General features: G+C 38.8%; 1 protein-coding gene across 1 annotated transcript; it reads left to right on the top strand.

Moving 5' to 3' along the window:
- Positions 1-465: 465 nt before the first annotated feature.
- On the top strand, positions 466-2,525 carry LOC308612246 (transcriptional adapter 2-alpha-like). The gene has a single exon (XM_081224600.1). It carries the CDS (start codon positions 585-587, stop codon positions 1,914-1,916), a length of 1,332 nt encoding a protein of 443 aa, XP_081080726.1. The 5' UTR covers positions 466-584; the 3' UTR covers positions 1,917-2,525.
- The last annotated feature ends 19,567 nt before the right edge of the window (positions 2,526-22,092 follow it).

Raw genomic sequence — 22,092 nt, 5'->3', positions numbered from 1 at the left:
AATTCCCTCCAAATTCTTTGGACCACAGAAGCTCCTGTTCCCAGTTTCCTTGTCTAGAAAGACAGGGTTTTTCTTGGGGTTATAGCTGTCCAAGCCTAGGCCCTAACTCTCATGTCAAGCCCAGAGGGAAAAATGGAGGAAAAAAGCCAAGTATTCCCCCACAGACTTTAGCTCACAGAAGCTCTCTTTCCCCATTCATCTGGCTAGAAATATGGGATTTCTGTCTGTTTTTGCTTCCTTTGTGAAACCACAGTTTCACTGGGTGCCAGACCTCAGGTCAAAGCTGTGAGAGAAAGTAGAAAAAAAACCACACAGGGCATTTTTCTAAGTTTTCACTCTCCTCCCCAATCTGCCTGTTTTTGTTTACTTTTCAGAGTCCTCAGGTAGTTGCTTTTTGTATTTTGCCCTGAACTTTTAGTTGTAATCAGTAGGAAAGATAGGTGGTAGTTTTCCTCGGCGCGGAGGAGGGGAGCAAAGTGAGGGGGGGTCGTCAGCTTTGGTGTCTGCATTGGCCAGTTCTGAAATCTCCTTGAAGGAGCCCTACATTGAGGAAGATCAAAGCAGCAGTCTTTGCCAACTGGGGAATGGACCGTTTGAGTTCCTTTAGCAATGATCCCTCTGATAAGCCGCCTTGCCGCGGCTGCTCCTCCTACCTCACGGAACCTTATATCAAGTGTGCTGAATGTGGGCCACCTCCTTTTTTCCTGTGCTTACAGTGTTTCACTCGAGGATTTGAGTACAAGAAACATCAAAGTGATCATACTTATGAAATAATGACCTCAGATTTTCCTGTTCTTGACCCCAGCTGGACTGCTCAAGAAGAAATGGCCCTTTTAGAAGCTGTGATGGACTGTGGCTTTGGAAATTGGCAGGATGTAGCCAATCAGATGTGCACCAAGACCAAGGAGGAGTGTGAGAAGCACTACATGAAGCATTTCATCAGTAACCCTCTATTTGCATCTACCCTGCTAAACCTGAAGCAAGCAGAGGAGGCAAAAACGGCTGACACAGCCATTCCATTTCACTCTACAGATGACCCTCCCCGACCTACCTTTGACTCCTTGCTTTCTCGGGACATGGCAGGATACATGCCAGCTCGAGCAGATTTCATTGAGGAGTTTGACAATTATGCAGAACGGGACTTGAGAGACATTGATTTTGTTGAAGATGACTCGGACATTTTACATGCTCTGAAGATGGCTGTAGTAGATATCTATCATTCCAGGTTAAAGGAGAGACAAAGGCGAAAAAAAATTATAAGAGACCATGGATTAATCAACCTTAGAAAGTTTCAGTTAATGGAATGGCGGTATCCCAAGGAAGTCCAAGACCTTTATGAAACAATGAGGCGATTTGCAAGGATAGTGGGGCCAGTGGAACATGACAAGTTCATTGAAAGCCATGCATTGGAATTCGAGCTCCGAAGGGAAATCAAGAGGCTCCAGGAATACAGGACAGCAGGCATTACCAATTTTTGTAGTGCCAGAACCTATGATCACCTCAAGAAGACTCGAGAAGAGGAACGCCTCAAACGCACTATGGTCTCGGAGGTTCTCCAGTACATCCAGGACAGTAGTGCCTGCCAGCAGTGGCTCCGCCGGCAGGCTGACATTGATTCTGGCCTGAGTCCTTCCGTACCAATGGCTTCGAATTCAGGTAGACGAAGTGCCCCGCCCTTGAACCTCACTGGCCTCCCTGGCACAGAGAAGTTGAATGAAAAAGAAAAGGAGCTCTGTCAGATGGTGAGATTGGTCCCAGGAGCCTATTTAGAATACAAATCTGCTCTACTGAACGAATGTAACAAGCAAGGAGGCTTGAGACTGGCACAGGCAAGAGCACTCATCAAGATAGACGTGAACAAAACCCGGAAAATCTATGACTTCCTCATCCGAGAAGGATACATCACTAAAGCCTGAGGCTCTTCAGGCCTGGTAGGCCAAAGGACAGTACGGGCATTGTGGAGTTTTGTTTTTGAGCTGAATTCTCCTTGTAAAAAGAGGGGAAGAACAAAGGAAACCTTAAGTTGTATTAATGTCTACTTTCTTCTCCACCCTGCTTTAAAATACTCCTGTTCTTGGTATTGTGCTGCAGAGTTATGTGCTAGATAAGCTATTATTAACTGTGTGTGGGCATTCATTCCTAACACCTCTTGTAACGAAAACAAGAACCATAGTACCTCACATCACAGTGTTGGTAGAAATAGAACTAAACCAGTCTTTAGTCCCAGGAGTGCAGCTCAGATCCTTGTACTTGCTTGGGAGGTTGGTTTTCTGATTATCTGTTTTGCCTTCAAGCATTACAGACTGATTTAAAATATAGAGGTTATATAAAGAGAAAGCTTTCTCTTTCTGTCTGAGGATTCTTTTAAGCTAACAACTTATGTTTATGAGCAAAGAGGAGGAAAATCTCCCCATGATGGTCTTGTCCCAAACTGCATCTTCAACTTTAATGTCTGGCTTTGTAAGTTGCAGTCTGGCTGTCTAATCTGCAGTAGACTTTTGAGGAGGTGGCACTGGATATAAAATGTCTCTTATTTTTAGAATTAATGGATTAAAATGTTTTGCTACTTAAAAAAAAAAAAGAAAGATAGGTGGTAGTGGTCTTACTCCATTTTGGCTGGCACTGTAAGTCAAGGAAATACGAATTACCACTATGCATCCATCAGAATGATTAAAATGAAAAATTTAGACAATACCAAGTGTTAGAGAGGGTGTTGAACAAATAGAATTCTTATACACTGCTAGTGGAAGTGTCAGTTGATTGTTTACTTTGGAAAATGTTTGTCAGAATCTATTAAGTCTGAACATATGCATACCCTATGACCATAAGATTCGACTCCCAAGTATATTCCCTACGGAAAGGCACATATGTTCACTAAAGATGTATATAATGCAGTGCAGTTCATCGCTGCACTATTCATAATAGCCCCAAACTAGAAGTTCCTAATTGCTTATGAATGGTAGCCTGGGTAAATAAACTGTTATATGTTCACACAGTGAAATTCTATATACAGCAATGACAATAAACAAATCGCAACCACATTGAAGAGTATGGCCGTTACACACACACACACACACACACACACACACACACACACACACACACACAAATATTGAATTGGAAAAGCCAGATACACACTAGCACATGCTATATGACCCATTAACATGAAGTTCAAAAGCAGGCCAGACTAATCTAAGATGATGGTTACCCTAGGGAGTGGGGAGGAGATAATGACTGAAAGGGGACATGAAGAGCTTTTTGGAGTTCTGGTAATATTCTTTGTCATGGTCTGGGTTTTGGTTCCATAGGTATGTTCATTTTATAAAAATTCATTTAACTGTGGCACTTACGATTTAGGCATTTTCTTAAAACTTCAATAAGTGTAAACAAATAAGTTTGCCCATTTCAACATATCCCACCTATCCTTCTCATTCAGTAGATCCTGGCTAAATATTGTACTCACTTTAGGGGCAAAGGGAGTGATCACAGACCCCCCTGTGACATCCTGGGTATGATTGATACATGGATAACTTCTGGCCCTAATGGCGATTGAGGTTTCTTGCAGTTGGGATGTTGAATCCGCCATAACTCATATTAAGATGTGTTACAAAGCTATTAAGAAAAGATCTGTTCTCAGTTGTACAGTTAACTGGGGGTTTGAGGTGGCAATGATCTAACTTCTGAGGTTTACATTTCTAAACTAAGAGAATTTTCTTAAAATACAGAAAAATCAAGCAGATTTTGTTCTTGTATGTTCAGACACATGCAGGAAAAAAATCTACTGTTCAAAACCAATGAAAAGTAACTTTATAAAGTTCCAAATCTTAAATTCACTGCATGAGTTACAATTGAAATATATTAAAAAATAATGTTTTTTTAACTGACCAGAATTTTTTTTTTTTAATATATTTATTTATTTATTTATGGCTGTGCTGACTCTTCGTTTCTGTGAGAGGGCTTTCTCTAGTTGCGGCAAGTGGGGGCCACTCACTATCGCGGCCTCCCTTGTGGAGCACAGGCTCCAGGCGCGCAGGCTCAGTAATTGTGGCTCACGGGGCCAGCCGCCCCATGGCATGTGGGATCCTCCCAGACCAGGGCTTGAACCCATGGCCCCTGCATTGGCAGGCAGATTCTCAACCACTGCGCCACCAGGAAAGCCCCAGAATTTTTTTAAAATTTATAATATATCAATCCTTGTGTTATAAAATATCTGTAATTATAACTTAACAAGCAACCATAAAATGTTTGTTCTTGAAATAAGTAGGTCTTACTCAGAAGAACAAGGAATTTAAATAAATAAATAAATCTGTGAACTTAATACTCATAACTAAGTAATTCTCTAATTTTAATCTGGGAATTTGTGGAAAGTGAAAGTCACTTCTTAGGTAACTAGGACAGCAGTTACCCTAGGCAAAGTTGGGGAGTGTGTGAAATTGTGACTGAGTTTTAGAGCAATATGTGCTAGATGGAGAGCTGGGTGGCTGTGGCCTTCAGAAGGCACTCAGAATTAGAAATTGGGTAATAAAGTATCATTTGGAATTGAGGTTGGAAGGATTAGCATGTGATTGTTTAGATCAGCCATCTGAAAATAGAATTAACTCACTCTAAAATCTGGTTTGTGTTTTTGATATTAAGGTGAACGGGAATCTCCCAAATCCAATCCATATTCCTGAGGGAATTATTTTAATAATAGCTGTTTACTGTATATTTGGTAGTGTGCTAAGAGCTTTACATCCATTGTCACATTTAGACTCCCAGCAGTCTTTAGGAAAGTTTTTTTTTTTTTTTTTTTTTTTTTTTTGCCTCACTGCACGGCTTGTGGGATCCTAGTTCCCTGACCAGCCGACCAGGGATGGAACCCGCACCCCGACCCCACCCCACCCCCGCCTTGAAAGCATGGAATCCTAACCACTGGACTGCCAGGGGAGCCCCTAGGAAAGATAATATTAGCTTTGTTTACAGATAAGAAATCAAGGTTTAGAAACTGTAAGGACCTTGTGAAAGGCCATAAGTTGTAATATATGATGACTCTGGAGTCAGATTTCTTGGGTTCACATCTCAGCTCTACTACTTGTTCACTATGTGAGCTTAGGCAAATCACTTAAACTATTTGTATTTTGCTTCTTCATCTAGGAAACAGAGACGATGGTAATAGTGTCAGTATTTTAGAATTGCTAAAAGGATTAAGTGAGAAAGCTCACTTAGGTGCCTGATAAACAGAACTCAATAAATAATGGTTATTATTATTCAATTAAAGGCTCACAGGCAATAGAAGCCAGAGGTGGTGAATAACATGCAGTTAACGTTCCAAAAAGTTCATCAACTATAGTTAGTAAAATTTTTCTGGGAGAATCATATGTTAACAGAAAGGTGACTTGAAATAAGTCTAGGATAACAGTAGACAAAATATAAGAATATATCTGGCAATGACCAGAATAGAAAGGTATTTGAGTTCAAGGACTACAACTAATTTTTCAAAGAATAATATTCCTAGAGTAGAGAAGGAATTTCAATTATCCTAACTTGAAAGAAAAATCCCTCAAGACTACTCATTCTCTTCTAATTATCATTGAGCCTTGAACACAAGAATTTGGACTGCATGGGTCTACTTATACACAATTTTTTTTTTCAATAAACACACTACTACACAACCCAGGTTGGTTGAATCTGCGGATGTGGACAGGAAGGCCAACTATTGAACTTGAGCATCCACCAATTTTAGTATCTGCCTAGGGCTCAGGAACCAATACCCCCGAGGGCACCAGGGGACAACTGTGTATGCTCACCAAACAAACCTGTGATTGGTAATTTCGTCTCCTGAGTGCATTTAACCTACCATGGTGAAATACCCAGAGTGAATTCTCCATACAAGTTTTTCTTTCTAGATATAGCTCTCTTTATAGATTGATAAATTGACATTCTGAGATGCATTTTAGTTTTTTATGGGTCCTCTTAACGTATTGATCCCCAAGAGGTTAATAATGTGCCCTGGTGGAAATGATAAACTTGAGTTTCCAAATCTACAAAGCTAAGAATCTGGCTTTGAATATTGTGTTAGAGCTCTGTATGCTTGCAAGTAACAAAAATAAAAATAAAATGGCTTAAATCATGAAAGGGGGAAGGGAATTAATATTATAAAGAGAAGGTGTTTTATGGAATAGGAAGGCAAGAATACAGCACAGATTCAGAAGGAGACTAAAAGAAGTCACCTCTCATCCAAGCAGCATGCTTTCTCCTCTCTTGTCGCTGTCTCTGCTTACACATAATTTTCTTTTTACGGACCAGTTTCCCCTGCTACTTAGTTCCAGGACAGACAGATGCAGTTACCACCCTTAGACCTGAGCAATAGGGACTATTTAACCCAGCCCTACACCTCCGGGGGATGGGGTGTGGGGGACACTTTGGAGAACCTTCCTCCAAATGTTCTAAGTCCTCTGTGATGCCTGGGACCATCTGGCAGGGCCTGGGAGGCAGAACCTAGTCTTGTGTGGGTCCTGGAAATGGAAGCCCTAAAATGTTCTATTGTCTGCTGGGGACTGGCCAGGTTAGCAGGCCCTTCTGGGCAGGACACCCTAAAGCTGTACCAGGATTTTATTGGCCTCAGTCCCTTTTTCTCCCTTTTAGGACCCTCTCGACAATACCCCCCTCTCACTGTGCATGGGATCCACCAGGTCCCTGAGAAGCTCTGGGACTTGCACTTGTGGGGTGGCACTTGGTTTTCATATCAGCTTTCTAGTGCTATGTTAACAGATTACAAATTTAGCAGCTTAAAGCAACACAGTTCATTATCTGTCAGTTTCTGTTAGTCAAGTCTGAGTATGGCTTATTTTTGCTTCGGGTCTCACCAGATAGTAATCAAGGTATCAGCTGGGGGTGCCGTTTCATCTGAGGCTAAGGGTCATCTCCCAAACTCATTCAGGTTGTTGATAAAATTTAGTTCCTAGTAGCTAGAGGACTGGGGTCCCTGTCTTCTTGCCAAATGTCAGCCAGGATTTTCTCTCAGCTCTGAGAGACGGCCCTCAGGCCCTGATCACACAGCCCTCTTGCAACATGGAGCTTACTTTACCAAAGCCCACAGGAGAATTTCTTTACAGTCTGTTCCTGCAGCTCCTGCTACTACCATTACTATTACAACCATCACCACAAATGTAGTCTTGTATAACATAATGTAATCTTGGGAGAAATGATTCCATCACCTTTGCTCTATAGTATACCTAATTAAAGGAGTGACTCCCTTTGAGAGTGGGTCCTGCCCACTCTCAAAGGGAGGGTATAATACAGGGCATGTGTACCAGGGAGCAAGAATCTTAGGAGCCATCTTAAAAATTCTGCCTACCACAGCTCTTGAATAGGCAAATACTCCAGCAGATGGTCACTACACTTGTCACTATCTCAAAGCATTGAGAAATCCTTAAACTAACTGTCCACCTTTTTCTCCTTCACATTCTTTTAAGAACAACATAGTTTATTATAGTGCTTGGGATGTGTGTGAATATTCATAGACATGCAAATCTCACATACGCCAAACATACGTCTCTAGGAATTTTTGGTCGCAGATTTCTTTCTACAATTTAAAATTAATGTGCTGAAAGAAATGACAAGAAATTATTAAGCACTGTTTACTTAGTACACTTTACAAATTGATATTCCTGGAAATTCAGTGGATTAAAAGATGTAAGTATACACACATATACATTTCACAGATATCCTACAATTTAAATACTCTTTTTGTTCTGTGCAATAGGAAATTATTGCCAGCTGGTGTTTCAGAGTCCTTTATAAATTAATTATAGTATTTACTAGCCATGTGGGAGTGGAAAATCTAATTAGGTCAAGGAGGCTGGCCCTGCTGGAGGCTGAAAGGCAAAGCAAGTATAAGGTGTCAGTTGCAAGTTTAATGCAGTACTTTCTACACCACGTGTGTTTTTTAAAAAAAAGTGGGTAATTACTGAGATTACATGCAAATTTGTGGGAAAAAAAAACATCAGAATAAAAATTTGTTAAAGTCTGCCATCAATCTATGACAAAGATAAGATGTTTTAGCTGACACAGGACTTCACAGGTGTCCCATGTCACAGGAGGAATGGGATGCTTGATGCTAACAGCATATTCATTCATTACTTTATTCATTCACTCAACAAGGCAAGGCTAGATGTAGCTACAAAGAGGACGATATCACAGCCTCTTTCTTTAAGGAACTCACAGACTGCAAATGAATACAGATGTGTAAAGAGATAGGAAGTAGTGTTGTAAGTGTAGTATGGGCATAATTAGAGAGTATTATGGGCATTACACTGATGTAAATAACTAAAAACAATTTAAGTATACATTCTTTTCAAAGGAATTTTCAGTTTAGCCAAGTCAAGACCTTAAACCATGGCTCAAAAACCTCAAATGTTTACAGGGACAAGACAGTAGCATAAATGAGTAGAGCAGGCCAGTGAAAGACACTAGGTAGTGAAAGAGACTGTGACAGACTATTCAGAGACATTCCAATTTAACCTAAAAATAAATACTGTTTTAGCCAAACAAAAATTGCCTGTTGGAGCATTAGGTCAGTAGGGTAGCTGTTTGTGCCCCCTGCCTAAGGTTAAAGAAATTCAGTTGCTGTATTAGAATTTCTGTAGGCAAATGGATGTGAGGACATTAAGAGAATTGGATGGAAAATACTTGCTTGAGATATTCTTTGTAAGATTCCTTGTGAGGCTTTATTAGGCATTTCTTTGACTTTCCCACAGACCACAAGATTGGGTCTAGTTGTTCCCATTCTTTGCTGTCACTACTTGTCCTTTTGCCTTCATTCATTGAGCCACAGGACATAACTGGAGAGTTTTTCACAGCTAGAATCTAGAGAAAAATAAAGTTTTGGATCAGGAAAGTTGTACATTGCTAGAAATCTTAAAAGTCTGTTATCTGGACAGATAGTAGACTGGACCAAAGCAGTCACAGTTTATATCAGCTTAATGTGCTTTCCTGTTGCAATCTCATATTCCAGGTGCTTCTGGGGGAGAAGGTCAATCATGGTGCTCCCCTTAACCCCAAGCCCAGTGTGGGATTCTTGTCCCAGGCCATCCAATCAGAATGCCTGGTCTCCTGAAGGGGAGGAAGAAGTAAAGTAGCTGGCCTGTGACATTCCCTTACTTTACCTGAGAGATAGCACTAGGAAAAAGCAAAGAAGGGAGGTGATCTGGTCTAATCTCCTCAACTGGACTTCCAGGTAAATAGAGTAATGATTTTAGACAGGAGGAGGAGCCTTATCTGCAGAATGCCCTAAGTAGGCTCTCCCTTGGTAAGGATTGCTTACAGTAAGTAGATCTGGAATCTATTGATTTATGGGACATGGCCTCCCAAGAGAATGTCATGTAAGCTACACAACTCTCTGAGGTATAAAATGGAGATGTTTTAGAAATTACATGCTTCACTCTGTGAAATAACAATCTGCAAAGCTTCACACAGGTCTTGTCTATTATTCTGGGCTAGTGGATAGGAAGGACCTGGCAAGAATGCCCCAGACCTTTCACTGCTTTATCTTTGTCTCTTGATTGCCTGTACTCTTGGAATTTTTAGTAAAGCTTGATGCTAGGTAAAAATCTCTGATTTCTGTGAGTCTGATTTGATAATCCAATCCTGTGTGTTAGCTTGCCTGGTCATGGTGATTGGTTGAAGAATGAATATGTGAGTCAGGAAAGACCAGTCAGAATTATTACCTAGGATTTGATTAGGAATGTTGGGAGAGAGAAGTTCTCTCTCCATTTGAGTTTCGAAGCTGGTAAATGGGAGTGTGAGAGCCAATATAGAGAGAGAAGCCACTCACAAAAAGAAGTCAAGGAGAGACAATGAGAGCTGATAGATGGAGGGAATTAAAGGGGGCTGGGGCTGAGGATGGGGGGGTGGGTAAGGGATGGGGAGAGAAAGTGAATTCTACCTCTAGTTGTTCACACATAAACATTATTGGAACTTTAAATATGATTGCAACTGTTATAACAGTATTTTTTTTGAATTTTGGAATTTTATTGTATTTATTTTTTTATACAGCAGGTTCTCATTAGTTATCTATTTTATACATATTAGTGTATACATGTCAATCCCAATCTCCCAGTTCATCCCACCCCCACCCCACCCCACCCCCACCCCGCCACCTTCCCCCCTTGGTGTCCGTACGTTTGTTCTCTATTTATGCCCTGCAAACTGGTCATCTCTACCATTTTATAACAGTATTTTTAACCATCTTTCCCTATCAGTAAGGAGGAATGCTCTTCTACCTTCCTCTTCTTCTGTCAGCTCTATCCTGTATGTAACCTCTTTTGGGGCTGTGTGGCAAGGTAACACATAGTGGTTTGTGGCTTTGGCTTTGGCTTAGAAAGCAAAACTCTATTTTAGCAACTATCCCTTTAGGTTGTAATTACCTATTTGTTTTATATGTCCCAAATTCCTCATAGATAGTGAATAAATCTTATTTATTTCTTTAACGTTAGTACCTGGAACATAGCGCTCAATATTTGTAGAACACATGAAGAAAGGAATTTTTTTTTTGCCCTCATTGAAACTATGCACAAGCCTGACCAGTGTGAAATTGTGCAGGCTTGACTCCCTCCCACTGCATACCAAATGTGCATAATTTATATTACTGGGTATGCAATAAAATGTTTGATTGTGATGAATGCTATTATAGTTAAAGCATGTTGCTAACATTTGCTGCAATAAACAAGGAATGACTACTTTAAATTGTTCCACAGTTTAGAGTAGTGGTTAAAATCATTTGCTTTGGGGACTGGAATTTCTGCTCTGCTGACAAAACTGGCCCTGCACCAATGGCTTCCCCTCCCCGACCTGACATGGCCTCAGGGTGGATACGGGAGAGGTAATTTTAAAAAACATAGCAGGACCAATTCTTTACTTTCACAGTAAAGGTCAAAATGCTACCTCTCAGTTTCCTCATCTGTATAGTAGGAATAATAATACATCATTTTGTTCTTGTCAGAATTAAATAAGTACTATATTTTAAACTCTTTGAGAGAAGAGTGTCTAGCACATTGTAAGTGCCATGTAAGTGTCTGCTGTGATTATTCTTATTGTTATTCTCCAGACTTCAGTTTTATCAGAGTCAAATGGGGATAATGTTACATATGTGTGTGAATTTCAAACAAGATGACACATGTAAAATGCTTGACGGTAAATGCATAATAAGGAACAAGTATTAATAGCTATTAGTAGGGGAGTTAGATTAGTTGAATGTTACCACGTGTACCAAACATGTATTCCCAATTTTCAAAAACAAAATAATAATATAACTCATTTAATGTTAAAGTACAGTCACACACATAATGTTGGTGTTAATGGTACAGGCATTGGAAACAGTTTGCCTGGGTTCAGATCTTGGCTTTACTACATATTATTTGTGTGATCTTGGGCAAGTTATTTAATTTCTCTGAGGCACCCCTAATAAAGGAGAATAATGATAGCATCTACTCCACAATGTGGGTCTGAGGATTAATTGAGGCAATACCTTTAAATTCATAAACACAATGCCAGGAAAATAGTAAGCAGTCAATAAGTGTTGGTTCTTATTATCTCTCTGAGCCTCAATCCCATTCAATCATGAAAATGAGGATAACAATATTTACCTGACCAGGCTGTTATGTGGGTAAAATGTGATAGTGCTAGTGAAAATGTCTAGTAAATAATAGGTATTTGATAAATGTCAGTTTTCTTTCCCATTTCTATGATTCATGAAGCAACTTGGAATTTTACAATGCCTTCGGGTTATCAGTATAGATATCAATTATATTTCTATGTGTGTGGATATAAGATAAAAAGGATTAGGTAGAATTCGATCAGTGATACATACTAAATGTTGCTTATTGAATAAATATCATTCAGTTGGCTTATTAACTGCTCTTATAAAAGTAGATTGTGTCAGAAATACCCTATTTTGTATATTCTTCTGATTCATGTCATAGATAAATGGCAATTTATTCTATTTAGAGAAAGATAGAAAAATAGACTGGTATTCCAGGTTTCTTGCAGCGAACATGGTGCACAATCTGCTACAACTGAAGGGGAACGTTATTAATCAGAAGGTGCACAAGGAGGCAGAGGACTTCATTATGCTGTTTTGCTCCCACAACGTGCACCTGGAGCTTCTTAATGACTGTGCCCTTTGGAGACAGGTGGCACTCTGCAGAGTGTAAACCTCTCTAAACCTCTTCTTGTCTCAAACTGACACGTCTTCATGGCACTGTGTATAATCAGAGTCTTAAATGATGTGAAAGGCTTTGGTAGGACTATAATTAGTTGAAATAATTTTTTTCCTGGTCTTTAAGGAGTACACATGGCTAGAACAAGGGAAAGAAAGAATGTCAAGAAACAGCTGGAGGATAAATTCACATATTCATTGGAAAAGACAAGCCTGTAAAAGATGGTATTGTGTACTGGGTGATTAAGCACAGTAGATGGCAGTTTAGTAACATAAAATATTATTATGTTATGTTTAGAAGTCATCTTTTTTAAAGACTATCTAGAAAAACATGCATCTTAAGTGTTATATATTTATTGTCATCTTTTTTGGGGGAAAGTTCTGTTAGTGATCTCTGCTCACAGAAACAGATTGGTGTAAACTTGTCAAATAGCATAGACTATAAGGGGACACTGGGGTGCTCGAGGATTTTTTTCACCATATTTTATTAGCATCTATTCATTTTGAAACACACATTTTTTTGATATTGGAACAGCTAAAGCACTTGGGAATGACTCTCAAATAAAATAACACCACAACCAACCGTTGATTCCCCTGAAAAACTGGCTGAATATTTAATTGTTAAAATATTTAGCCAGTTAAAAGCAGTATGGAAAAGGAGTAGAGACAGAGAGGATATCAGGAAGAAAGGTAAAATTCCCAAGAATATTTGAGTATTGAAAGGAGAAAAAATAAAAGCCCAACTTTCTCTGAGGTACAAGTTCAAGACTGTGTCTCTTGTTACATAGAATTCACCAAAAGTCCAGGCATTAGGAAAATTCTGATCCCAGAACAGAAAGCTGACAGTTCTTCCTAAGATGGAATCAGACCATTACACACTCTGTATTGGTTTAATTGAGCACACATTATTTCCCTCAGTAAAAAATCTTCTGCCATGGTACCCTATTTTCTTGGGCACCAGGGCTTGACAGATTTCTCACACAAGTAAGCAGTTGAGAGTAAAACAATTTTGACATGAAATGTGCTTATATTTTGAAAGCCATTGAACAAGACTTGTTTGCTTATAATTTTCTAATAAAATAAAGGACCTTCTGTGGAAAGCAGTTTTAAAAACACATCATAACATTTTCAGTGTGTAGGTCTTGCAACGTTTGTTGCAATTTTCTAGTGACAGACACAGAACAATAAGACTTCCCCTAACAGATGCTTAGTGCTGGCTACTCACATGTCACTCAAACTGACAAGATTTTAGGAAAAAACACTTTCTTCCCTATGTTATCATTTTGAAAGATCAACTATTGTGCATAATTCAATTTTGCTAAATTGAAAAGTATAAACTTCACAAAACATAATTTATTAAGGGTAATATGATAGAATTAATTAGAAGCACACCCTAAACAACTCACTAGATCTCATTTTACAAATTTGTGTGTCCCTGACAAAATTCTAATCCTACTTGCCTGGAGAAAAGCTTTAGCTCAGTTTATGATAATATCACAGAATTTTGGAGTTGGGAAAAATACTTGTAGATCATGTATTTCAAATTAGTGCCTAAGTTTCAGGATTTTCTCTTTTTATGTACTGGAACTATTTGGATTTAACTCATATTTAAATAATGTAGAGTCAGAACCATTCAGGCTACATAGTTTCTTTGTTCATTCATTCATTCATCCATTCTCTCAACAATTATCAAGCATCTCACATGTACTGGTATATTCCAGGAATTATGTTAGAGATTGGTAATGCCATAATAAATATTTCACTATTCCTGTCTCTGAGGAGGAGATCAGAGTATAGCTGGACAGATAGACAAATAAATTAATAGCTATATTGTAGTGTGATAAAGGCTATGACAGGTTTGTATACAGTCCTATGGGAAAACAGATGAGGGAGCAATCTATGTCCTTGGGGGTTTTGAGAAGACAACACAGAGGGAATCATATTTGAGCCTGAGCAAGAATTCTCAGAGGAGAAGTGAGGACTGAGGATGTAGGAAAGGAAATAGACATGAAGGCAGAAGAGTATGTTTGGAGAATGACAGTGTAAAATCTAGGGAATGGTGAGAAATGATGTACAGTTAGACTGTAAAGGTAAATCAGGGAAAGATGGCAAATATAAGATTCTAAAGAGTTTGGCATTACTTTTTGTTTGTTTGTTTGGCATTACTTTTGTGGGAAATGAACAATTGAAAAAATTTGAAAGTGAAGACAAGGATGTGATATGATTTGTATTTTTGAAAAGCTATCTCTGACACTGGTGTGAAAGGCAGTTTAGGCTAGATTAGCAATGGACATTTGAAGTACGTTTCAGTATTATGCTAGGGCAGTGAAAGTGACAATGGACAAAGACATATTTTAAGATACCTTTAAAAAAAAAAAGTTTATTTATTTATTTATTTTGGCCGTGCCAGGTCTTAGTTGTGGCACACGGGATCTTCGTTGCGGCATGCGGACTCTTAGTTGCGGCATTTATGCGGGACCTAGTTCCTGACTAGGGATTGAACCCAGGTTCCCTGCGTTGGGAGCTTGGAGTCTTACCTACTCGACCACCAGGGAAGTCCCAAGATACCTTTTAGAAACAATTAATAGAGCTTTGTGGTCAGTTGTTGGGAGAGTTGGGTGCTAAGGGAAGGGGAAAAAGTTAAGGATGGCTTCAAGAGGTCTAGTTTGCCTGTTTAGTTATGAGGGTTTGGATAGGCATTTATTTAATCCTTTTCACAAGCTTTTGAGGATTATAACAGATGACAAAGATGGAAGCTTTGAAAAGTTAAGTAATTTGCCAGTTATCATGTGGGTAGTAATCTATGAAGGACAGATTCAAGCACATTCTATTTGACTAATCCCAGAACCCAAGCTAGAAAACTTTTAGGCAATAATCTCCATAAAAATCTTTTGAGGGGAACAGAAGGAAGGGAATCTTTTTCTAAGCCATCGGGGCTTTTCCTCTTAGGCTCTGAACCTGGGGGAAATACCTGGGTTTCCTTTATACCCTAGGATGAGGAGAGCAGTCTTTAATAAGGCCAGTAGGGAAATGTGTATGGAGCTGAGATGACAATCACTTCAAAATCGCCTGTGTCTATAGTGAAGAGATGAAGAACTGTCATTGCTGATTAGGATTATGTATGGGGGAGTCGTTTTAAACTTTCTATGGAACAATAGATTTCACAGGGTATTTTCTCATTTTAGGTAACCCTTAAACCCCTGATAATGATCCCATAAAGAAAGCTCCCTGGTGGCTAGGAGGCTGGGACTTGGCCTGGTTGGAAGTGGAGGGGTAGAAGGCTGCAGTTAGGAAGCCTGGGGCCGACTTCATTCTGAGCTTGCCTGTTTGTGTGTTCAGCTGGGCTCCGGGCATGGGTCTCTGGGGGAGGTGGGCTTGCTGTATTGGGAGGCATGGAGCTCTGCCTTGGACTAAATGATGCTTGCAGTGTGACTCTTTCCTACTCCTGTGCTGTATTGAAATGATGGGGACTGGGCTGTGTTGCAAATAAATCATTTTTTGTTGTTAAATAAAACAACAACATTGTGCTGTTTCTTTCTGTACTGACCAAGTGGGCAGTGATGCCATTTACTGGGCTGGGAAATACAGGAGGAAAATAATGGTTTGAATAGAAAATAATCAGTTTGCGCTTTAACATCTTGACTTTGATATATCCGAAAGGCCAGAGAGTGGAGATATTCAGAAGAGAATTGGAAATAACAGTCCTGAAGCTCATGAAACATATGGGGTGAGAAAGTTCAGATTAAGTGATGGTTGAAGCCACAAGAGTGACTCAGATAGCCCAGAGAATAGGTGTAGGGAAGAGGATTGAGCAGAAAGCTTTCAGTGGCTATGGAACAAAAGGATTCAGGGGGAGGAGACTGAGAAGGTGCACTCAAATGGCTTATTGGAAAACCAGAATAATATACTTACTTATAGTACGCTGACGGAGTACAGATTTACTTTTTCTCGCTTGAGCGTATGTTGGGCAGAAGATTGGACCCTCATATCTTAATTGTCCACTGTTGCTTTAAGAGCATTGTTGTAATTGTGAAAACCTGTCACTCACAGCCTCTCCTTTTCTGAAGTTCACAATCTCTCCCCATTCAGGATCACCATCTTCCACTCTACACAAATTCCATCACCATACTAGGCCACAAGTCCACATCCTCAATGATGCACCCACTCTTACCTCAATTCCTAGATTGTACCTGAGCCAACTTCACCTCCAACATGTTTCCATATTTTTCTAGAAACTGCTCCACTTGTGAAATATTTAACCATGAAATTCCAATGACTGAGCATAGCATCTTTATTTCTCCCTCTCTCCCTCCCACTAACTCAATTTAGATTCAACTTAGTTCACATCATTTATTGAGTATCTATCATATGTTGTGTGCTAGGATTTAGGAGATATATATATATATATATATATATATATATACACACACACAAAATTGCACTGAGATATTTCACAGAATAGGAAGGGAGTGGGTATGCAAACATTTTTTGCAATCCTAGTGTGGTATGTAAAATAATAGAGGTATATTTTAGGTACAGTAGTGTGATACAGTGGAAAGTTTGAGCAGTTGCACTTGAGTTGAAAATGGGAGAATATCATTAATCTATAATTATATAACTAAAACCCCACGTTTAGTGGCTTAAAATAGCACTGATATATTTCTTACCATTCTGTGGGTTGACTGGGCTCCACCTACATTCAACTGGTGGCTGGAACGGGCAGGAAGGGCCAGGAAGGTCTTATTTACATGTCTGGGGGTATGGGTGCTATATGTCAACTCTCCTCCCTTGGCCTTCTTCTCTGCATGATATCTTATACTCCATGCAGGATAGCCTGAAATTTATAGCATGGTAGTTGTGTTAAGCTGGAACTGGTACAGTGCCAGTTCTTTAGCATTCTATTGGCTTGCCCATAATCAAGGGTTTTTTATTGGAGTAATGGCGTGAGTGTACTGGGATGGGATGAAAATTGGTAGCTCTTTTTTGCAGACAGATTACCACAGGAGACTTTACAAAGGAAAAGATTCTTGAGATGAGTCTTGAAGGCTGAGAAGTTCATCAGGTGAATGGGGATTTAGGAGAAGAGAAGGAGCTCTTCAGAAAGAACAGCAGTGACTTGAAAACAGGAAGCAGCCTAGTCACTGGGTATGCCAGGACACATGGATTCCTGGGAGTATTTGGGAGAAGGAATAAGAAATGAACTGGCTAGGCAAACATGATTATAGAAAGCCTTGTTATCAGAAGTAAATTAAACTCTTCTTCCAGGCTGCAGAATGCCCTTCTGCAGGTTTTATGCAGGGAAGCAGCTGCTCTTCACTCTCATTGATTCTTCTACTTTGTTTGCTTCCTATGTTCTTGATCGATAAGCTTCCTTTGGCTTCATTTCCTTATTCAATCCAGCTGTCAACCCATGGTACTTCAGCTGAATCTCTCTCGCCAGTACTCTCAGTTCTCAACACTCATGTGACCTTGTTATTCCATTATCCTCATCCTCAATTCTAGAATAATCTAACCATCTGTTTGTTCTGATCCTGGAACTAGGCATTGAATAATACTGAAACAAATCATATAACCATGCTGATTGCCTGCCTTATACATTTATGATTTCCAACTACTGACTCTCAGTATTGTCTAGCAAATCTTAATATATCCTTACCCATTCCCTATGCTGGTAATTTTTTACTACTCTTAACAACTTTTGCACTTAATGCTGCACTATTTTCTCTTAGCAGATTACCTTGAATACTTCACAGAGGAAATAGCTGTGATAGTTGTGAAAAATTTCCTTCATGACATCTCCTTGAAGTTCATTTATTCTTTCTCCTTCTGGATCATCCTGTTTCTTTCCTTCCAAATTCCTGCCATCATCCTAGGACTTATTTTACTTCTTCTATACCTCCAAATGTGTTTCTGACACATGGTATACATGTAGTAAATATGAATTAATGAACAATTTCTATTTGCCAATATTATGAATTCTTGTTAGCCTTCATCTTGCTTATGGTGTGGTGACACATTCCATTTTAAGGTCCTGTCCCTGGCTCTGTGGAAACTTTCAAACCACACATACAAGTGGACATATGGCTGAGATTCTGTACTCCACAGATTTCATCCAAAATCAGTCTTATTCTATTTCCATTTTGGTTTGTTGGAGCCTTGCTGTACCAGTCAGTAAATATATTGGATACTATCACTGATTATATATATATGAACTTTTCTGGAAATTATATTACTAAATAAAAATGATTATTATGTTTATTATGTTCTTCTTAAAGTGTGGTGCCCATTTAACACATGATAATCACAGATGTTTACAACAACAACACTTTCTCATATGCTAGACAGACTATTACACAGGCAGGAACCATGGTCTACTGGCATATAATAGATAATAAATTTTTGTGGAGTGAATAGATGAATGTTCCTTTTATGTAACCCAGTCACAATTTCCTAAGTGACCATAGAATGTATTTCTGATATTTCAAATTAAATTACCATCCATTGTTAGGGCTTGGACTTTTCACACATTCTAAGTGACTGTTGCTATTGTTTTGGGGTTTTTTTTACTTAAATATTTTTTAAACACCTTTATTGGAGTATAATTGCTTAACAATGTTGTGTTAGTTTCTGCTGTATGATAAAATCAATCAGCTATATGTATACATATATCCCCATATCTCCTCCCTCTTGCATCACCCTCCCACCCTCCCTATCCCACCCCTCTAGGTGGTCACAAAGCACCAAGCTGATCTTCCTGTGCTATGCAGCTTCTTCCCACTAGCTATCTATTTTACATTTGGTAGTGTATATATGTCAATTCTACTCTTTCACTTCATCCCAGCTTACCCTTCCCGCTCCCTGTGTCCTCAAGTCCCTTCTCTACTTCTGCTCTTTATTCCTGTCCTACCCCTAGGTTCTTCAGAACCATTTTTTTTTTAGATTCCATATATATGTGTTAGCATATGGTATTTGTTTTTCTCTTTCTGACTTACTTCACTCTGTATGACAGTCTCTAGGTCCATCCACCTCACTACAAATAACTCAATTTCATTTCTTTTTATGGCTGAGTAATATTCCATTGTATATATGTGCCACATCTTCTTTATCCATTCATCTGTCAATGGACACTTAGGTTTCTTCCATGTCCTAGCTATTGTAAATAGTGCTGCAATGAACATAGTGGTACATGAATCTCTGAATTACAGTTTTCTCAGGGTACATGACCAGTAGTGGGATTGCTGGGTCATATGGTAGTTCTATTTTCAGTTTTTTAAGGAACCTCCATACTGTTCTCCATAGTGGCTGTATCAATTTACATTCCCACCAACAGTGTAGGAGGGTTCCCTTTTCTCCACACCCTCTCCAGCATTTATTGTTTGTAGATTTTTTGATGATGGCCATTCTGACTGGTGTGAGGTGATACCTCATTATAGTTTTGGTTTGCATTTCTCTAATGATTAGTGATGTTGAGCATCCTTTCATGTGTTTGTTGGCAATCTGTATATCTTCTTTGGAGAAATGTCTATTTAGGTCTTCTGCCCATTTTTGGATTGGGTTGTTTGGTTTTTTGATATTGATCTGAGTGAGCTTCTTGTATGTTTTGGAAATTAATCCTTTGTCATTTGAAAATATTTTCTCCCATTCTGAGGGTTGTCTTTTTGTCTTGTTTCTGGTTTCCTTTGCTGTGCAAAAGCTTGTGTTTCATCAGGTACCATTTCTTTATTTTTGTTTTTATTTCCATTTCTCTAGGAGGTGGGTCCAAAAGGATCTTGCTGTGATTTATGTCATAGAGTGTTGTGCCTATGTTTTCCTCTAAGAGTTTTATAGTGTCTGGCCTTACATTTAGGTGTTTAATCCATTTTGAGTTTATTTTTGTATATGGTGTTAGGGAGTGTTCTAATTTCATTCTTTCACATGTAGCTGTCCAGTTTTCCCAACACCACTTATTGAAGAGGCTGTCTTCTCTCCATTGGATATTCTTGCCTCACTTATCAAAGATAAGGTGACCATTTGTTCATGGGTTTATCTCTGGGCTTTCTATCCTGTTCCATTGATCTATATTTCTGTTTTTGTGCCAGTAGCATACTGTCTTGATTACTGTAGCTTTGTAGTATAGTCTGAAGTCAGGGAGCCTGATTCCTCTAGCACCATTTCTCCTTCTCATGACTGCTTTGGCTATTTGGGTCTTCTGTGTTTCCATGCAAATTGTGAAATTTTTTCTTCTAGTTCTGTGAAAAACGCCACTGGTAGTTTGATAGGGATTGCATTGGATCTGTAGATTGATTTGGGTAGTATAGTCATTTTCACAGTGTTAATTCTTCCAATCCAAGAACATGGTATATCTCTCCATCTGTTTGTTTTCTTTAATTTCTTTCATCTGTGTATTACAGTTTTCTGCATACAGGTCTTTTGTCCCCTTAGGTAGGTTTATTCCTAGGTATTTTATTCTTTTGGTTGTAAGTGGGAGTGTTTCCTTAATTTCACTTTCAGATTTTTCATTATTAGCGTATAGGAAGGCAAGAGATTTCTGTGCATTAATTTTGTATCCTGCAACCTACTTTATCAAATTCATTGATTAGCTCTAGTAGTTTTTCTGCTAGTGTCTTTAGGAGTCCCCATGTATAGTATCATGTCATCTGCAAACAGTGACAGCTTTACTTATTCTTTTCTGATTTGGATTCCTTTTATTTCTTTTTCTTCTCTGATTGCTGTGGCTAAAACTTCCAAAATTATATTGAATAATAGTGGTGAGAGTGGGCAACCTTGTCTTGTTCCTGATCTTAGTGGAGATGGTTTCAGTTTTTCACCATTGAGAATGATATTGGCTGTGTGTTTGTCATATATGGGCTTTATTATGTTGAGGTAGATTCCCTCTGTGCCTACTTTCTGGAGAGTTTTTATCCTAAAGGAGTGTTGAATTTGGTCAAAAGCTTTTTCTGCATCTATTGAGATGATCATATGGTTTTTATCATTCAATTTGTTAATATGGTGTATCACATTGATTGATTTGTGTATATTGAAGAATCCTTGCATTCCTGGGATAAACCCCACTTGATCATTTTCATTTTGGATGTTCTGTCCACTGGTGAAAGTGGGGTGTTAAAGTCCCCTACTATTACTGTGTTACTGTCAATTTCCCCTTTTATGGCTGTTAGCATTTGCCTTATGTATTGAGGTGCTCCTATGATGGGTGCATAAATATTTACAGTTGTTACATCTTTTTGTTGGATTGATTCCTTGATCATTATGTAGTGTCCTTCTTTGTCTCTTGTAAAAGTCTTTGTTTTAAAGTCTATTTTGTCTGATATGAAAATTGCTACTCCAGCTTTCTTTTGATTTCCATTTGCGTGGAATATCTTTTTCCATCCCCTCACTTTCAGTCTGTATGTGTCCCTAGGTCTGAAGTGGGTCTCTTGTAGACAGTATATATATTGGTCTTCTTTTTGTATCCATTTAGCCAGTCTCTGTCTTTTGGTGGGAGCATTTAATCCATTTACATTTAAGGTAATTATCGATATGTATGTTCCTATTACCATTTTCTTAATTGTTTTGGGTTTGTTATTGTAGGTCTTTTCCTTCTCTGTGTTTCCTGCCTAGAGAAGTTCATTTAGCATTTATTGTAAAGCTGGTCTGGTGGTGCTGAATTCTCTTAGCTTTTGCTTGTCTGTAAAGGTTTTAAGTTCTCCGTCAAATCTGAATGAGATCCTTGCTAGGTAGATTAATCTTGGTTGTACGTTTTTCCCTTTCATCACTTGAAATATGTCCTGCCACTCCCTTCTGGCTTGCAGATTTTCTGCTGGAAGATCAGCTGTTAACTTTATCTGGATTCCCTTGTATGTTATTTGTTCCTTTTCCCTTGCTGCTTTTAATATTTTTTCTTTGTATTTAATTTTTAA

The sequence above is a fragment of the Mesoplodon bidens genome, assembly GCF_964165515.1.
Source record: "Mesoplodon bidens genome assembly, chromosome: 2".
Taxonomy (NCBI): Eukaryota; Metazoa; Chordata; class Mammalia; order Artiodactyla; family Ziphiidae; genus Mesoplodon; species Mesoplodon bidens.
The sequence above is the reverse complement of the archived record's forward strand: the minus strand, read 5'-3'. Positions and strand labels throughout refer to the sequence as shown.

What these genes read in the sequence shown, in the direction of transcription:
- LOC308612246 (XM_081224600.1), top strand. Translation starts at nt 585, where the DNA reads ATGGACCGTTTGAGTTCCTTTAGCAATGATCCCTCTGATAAGCCGCCT.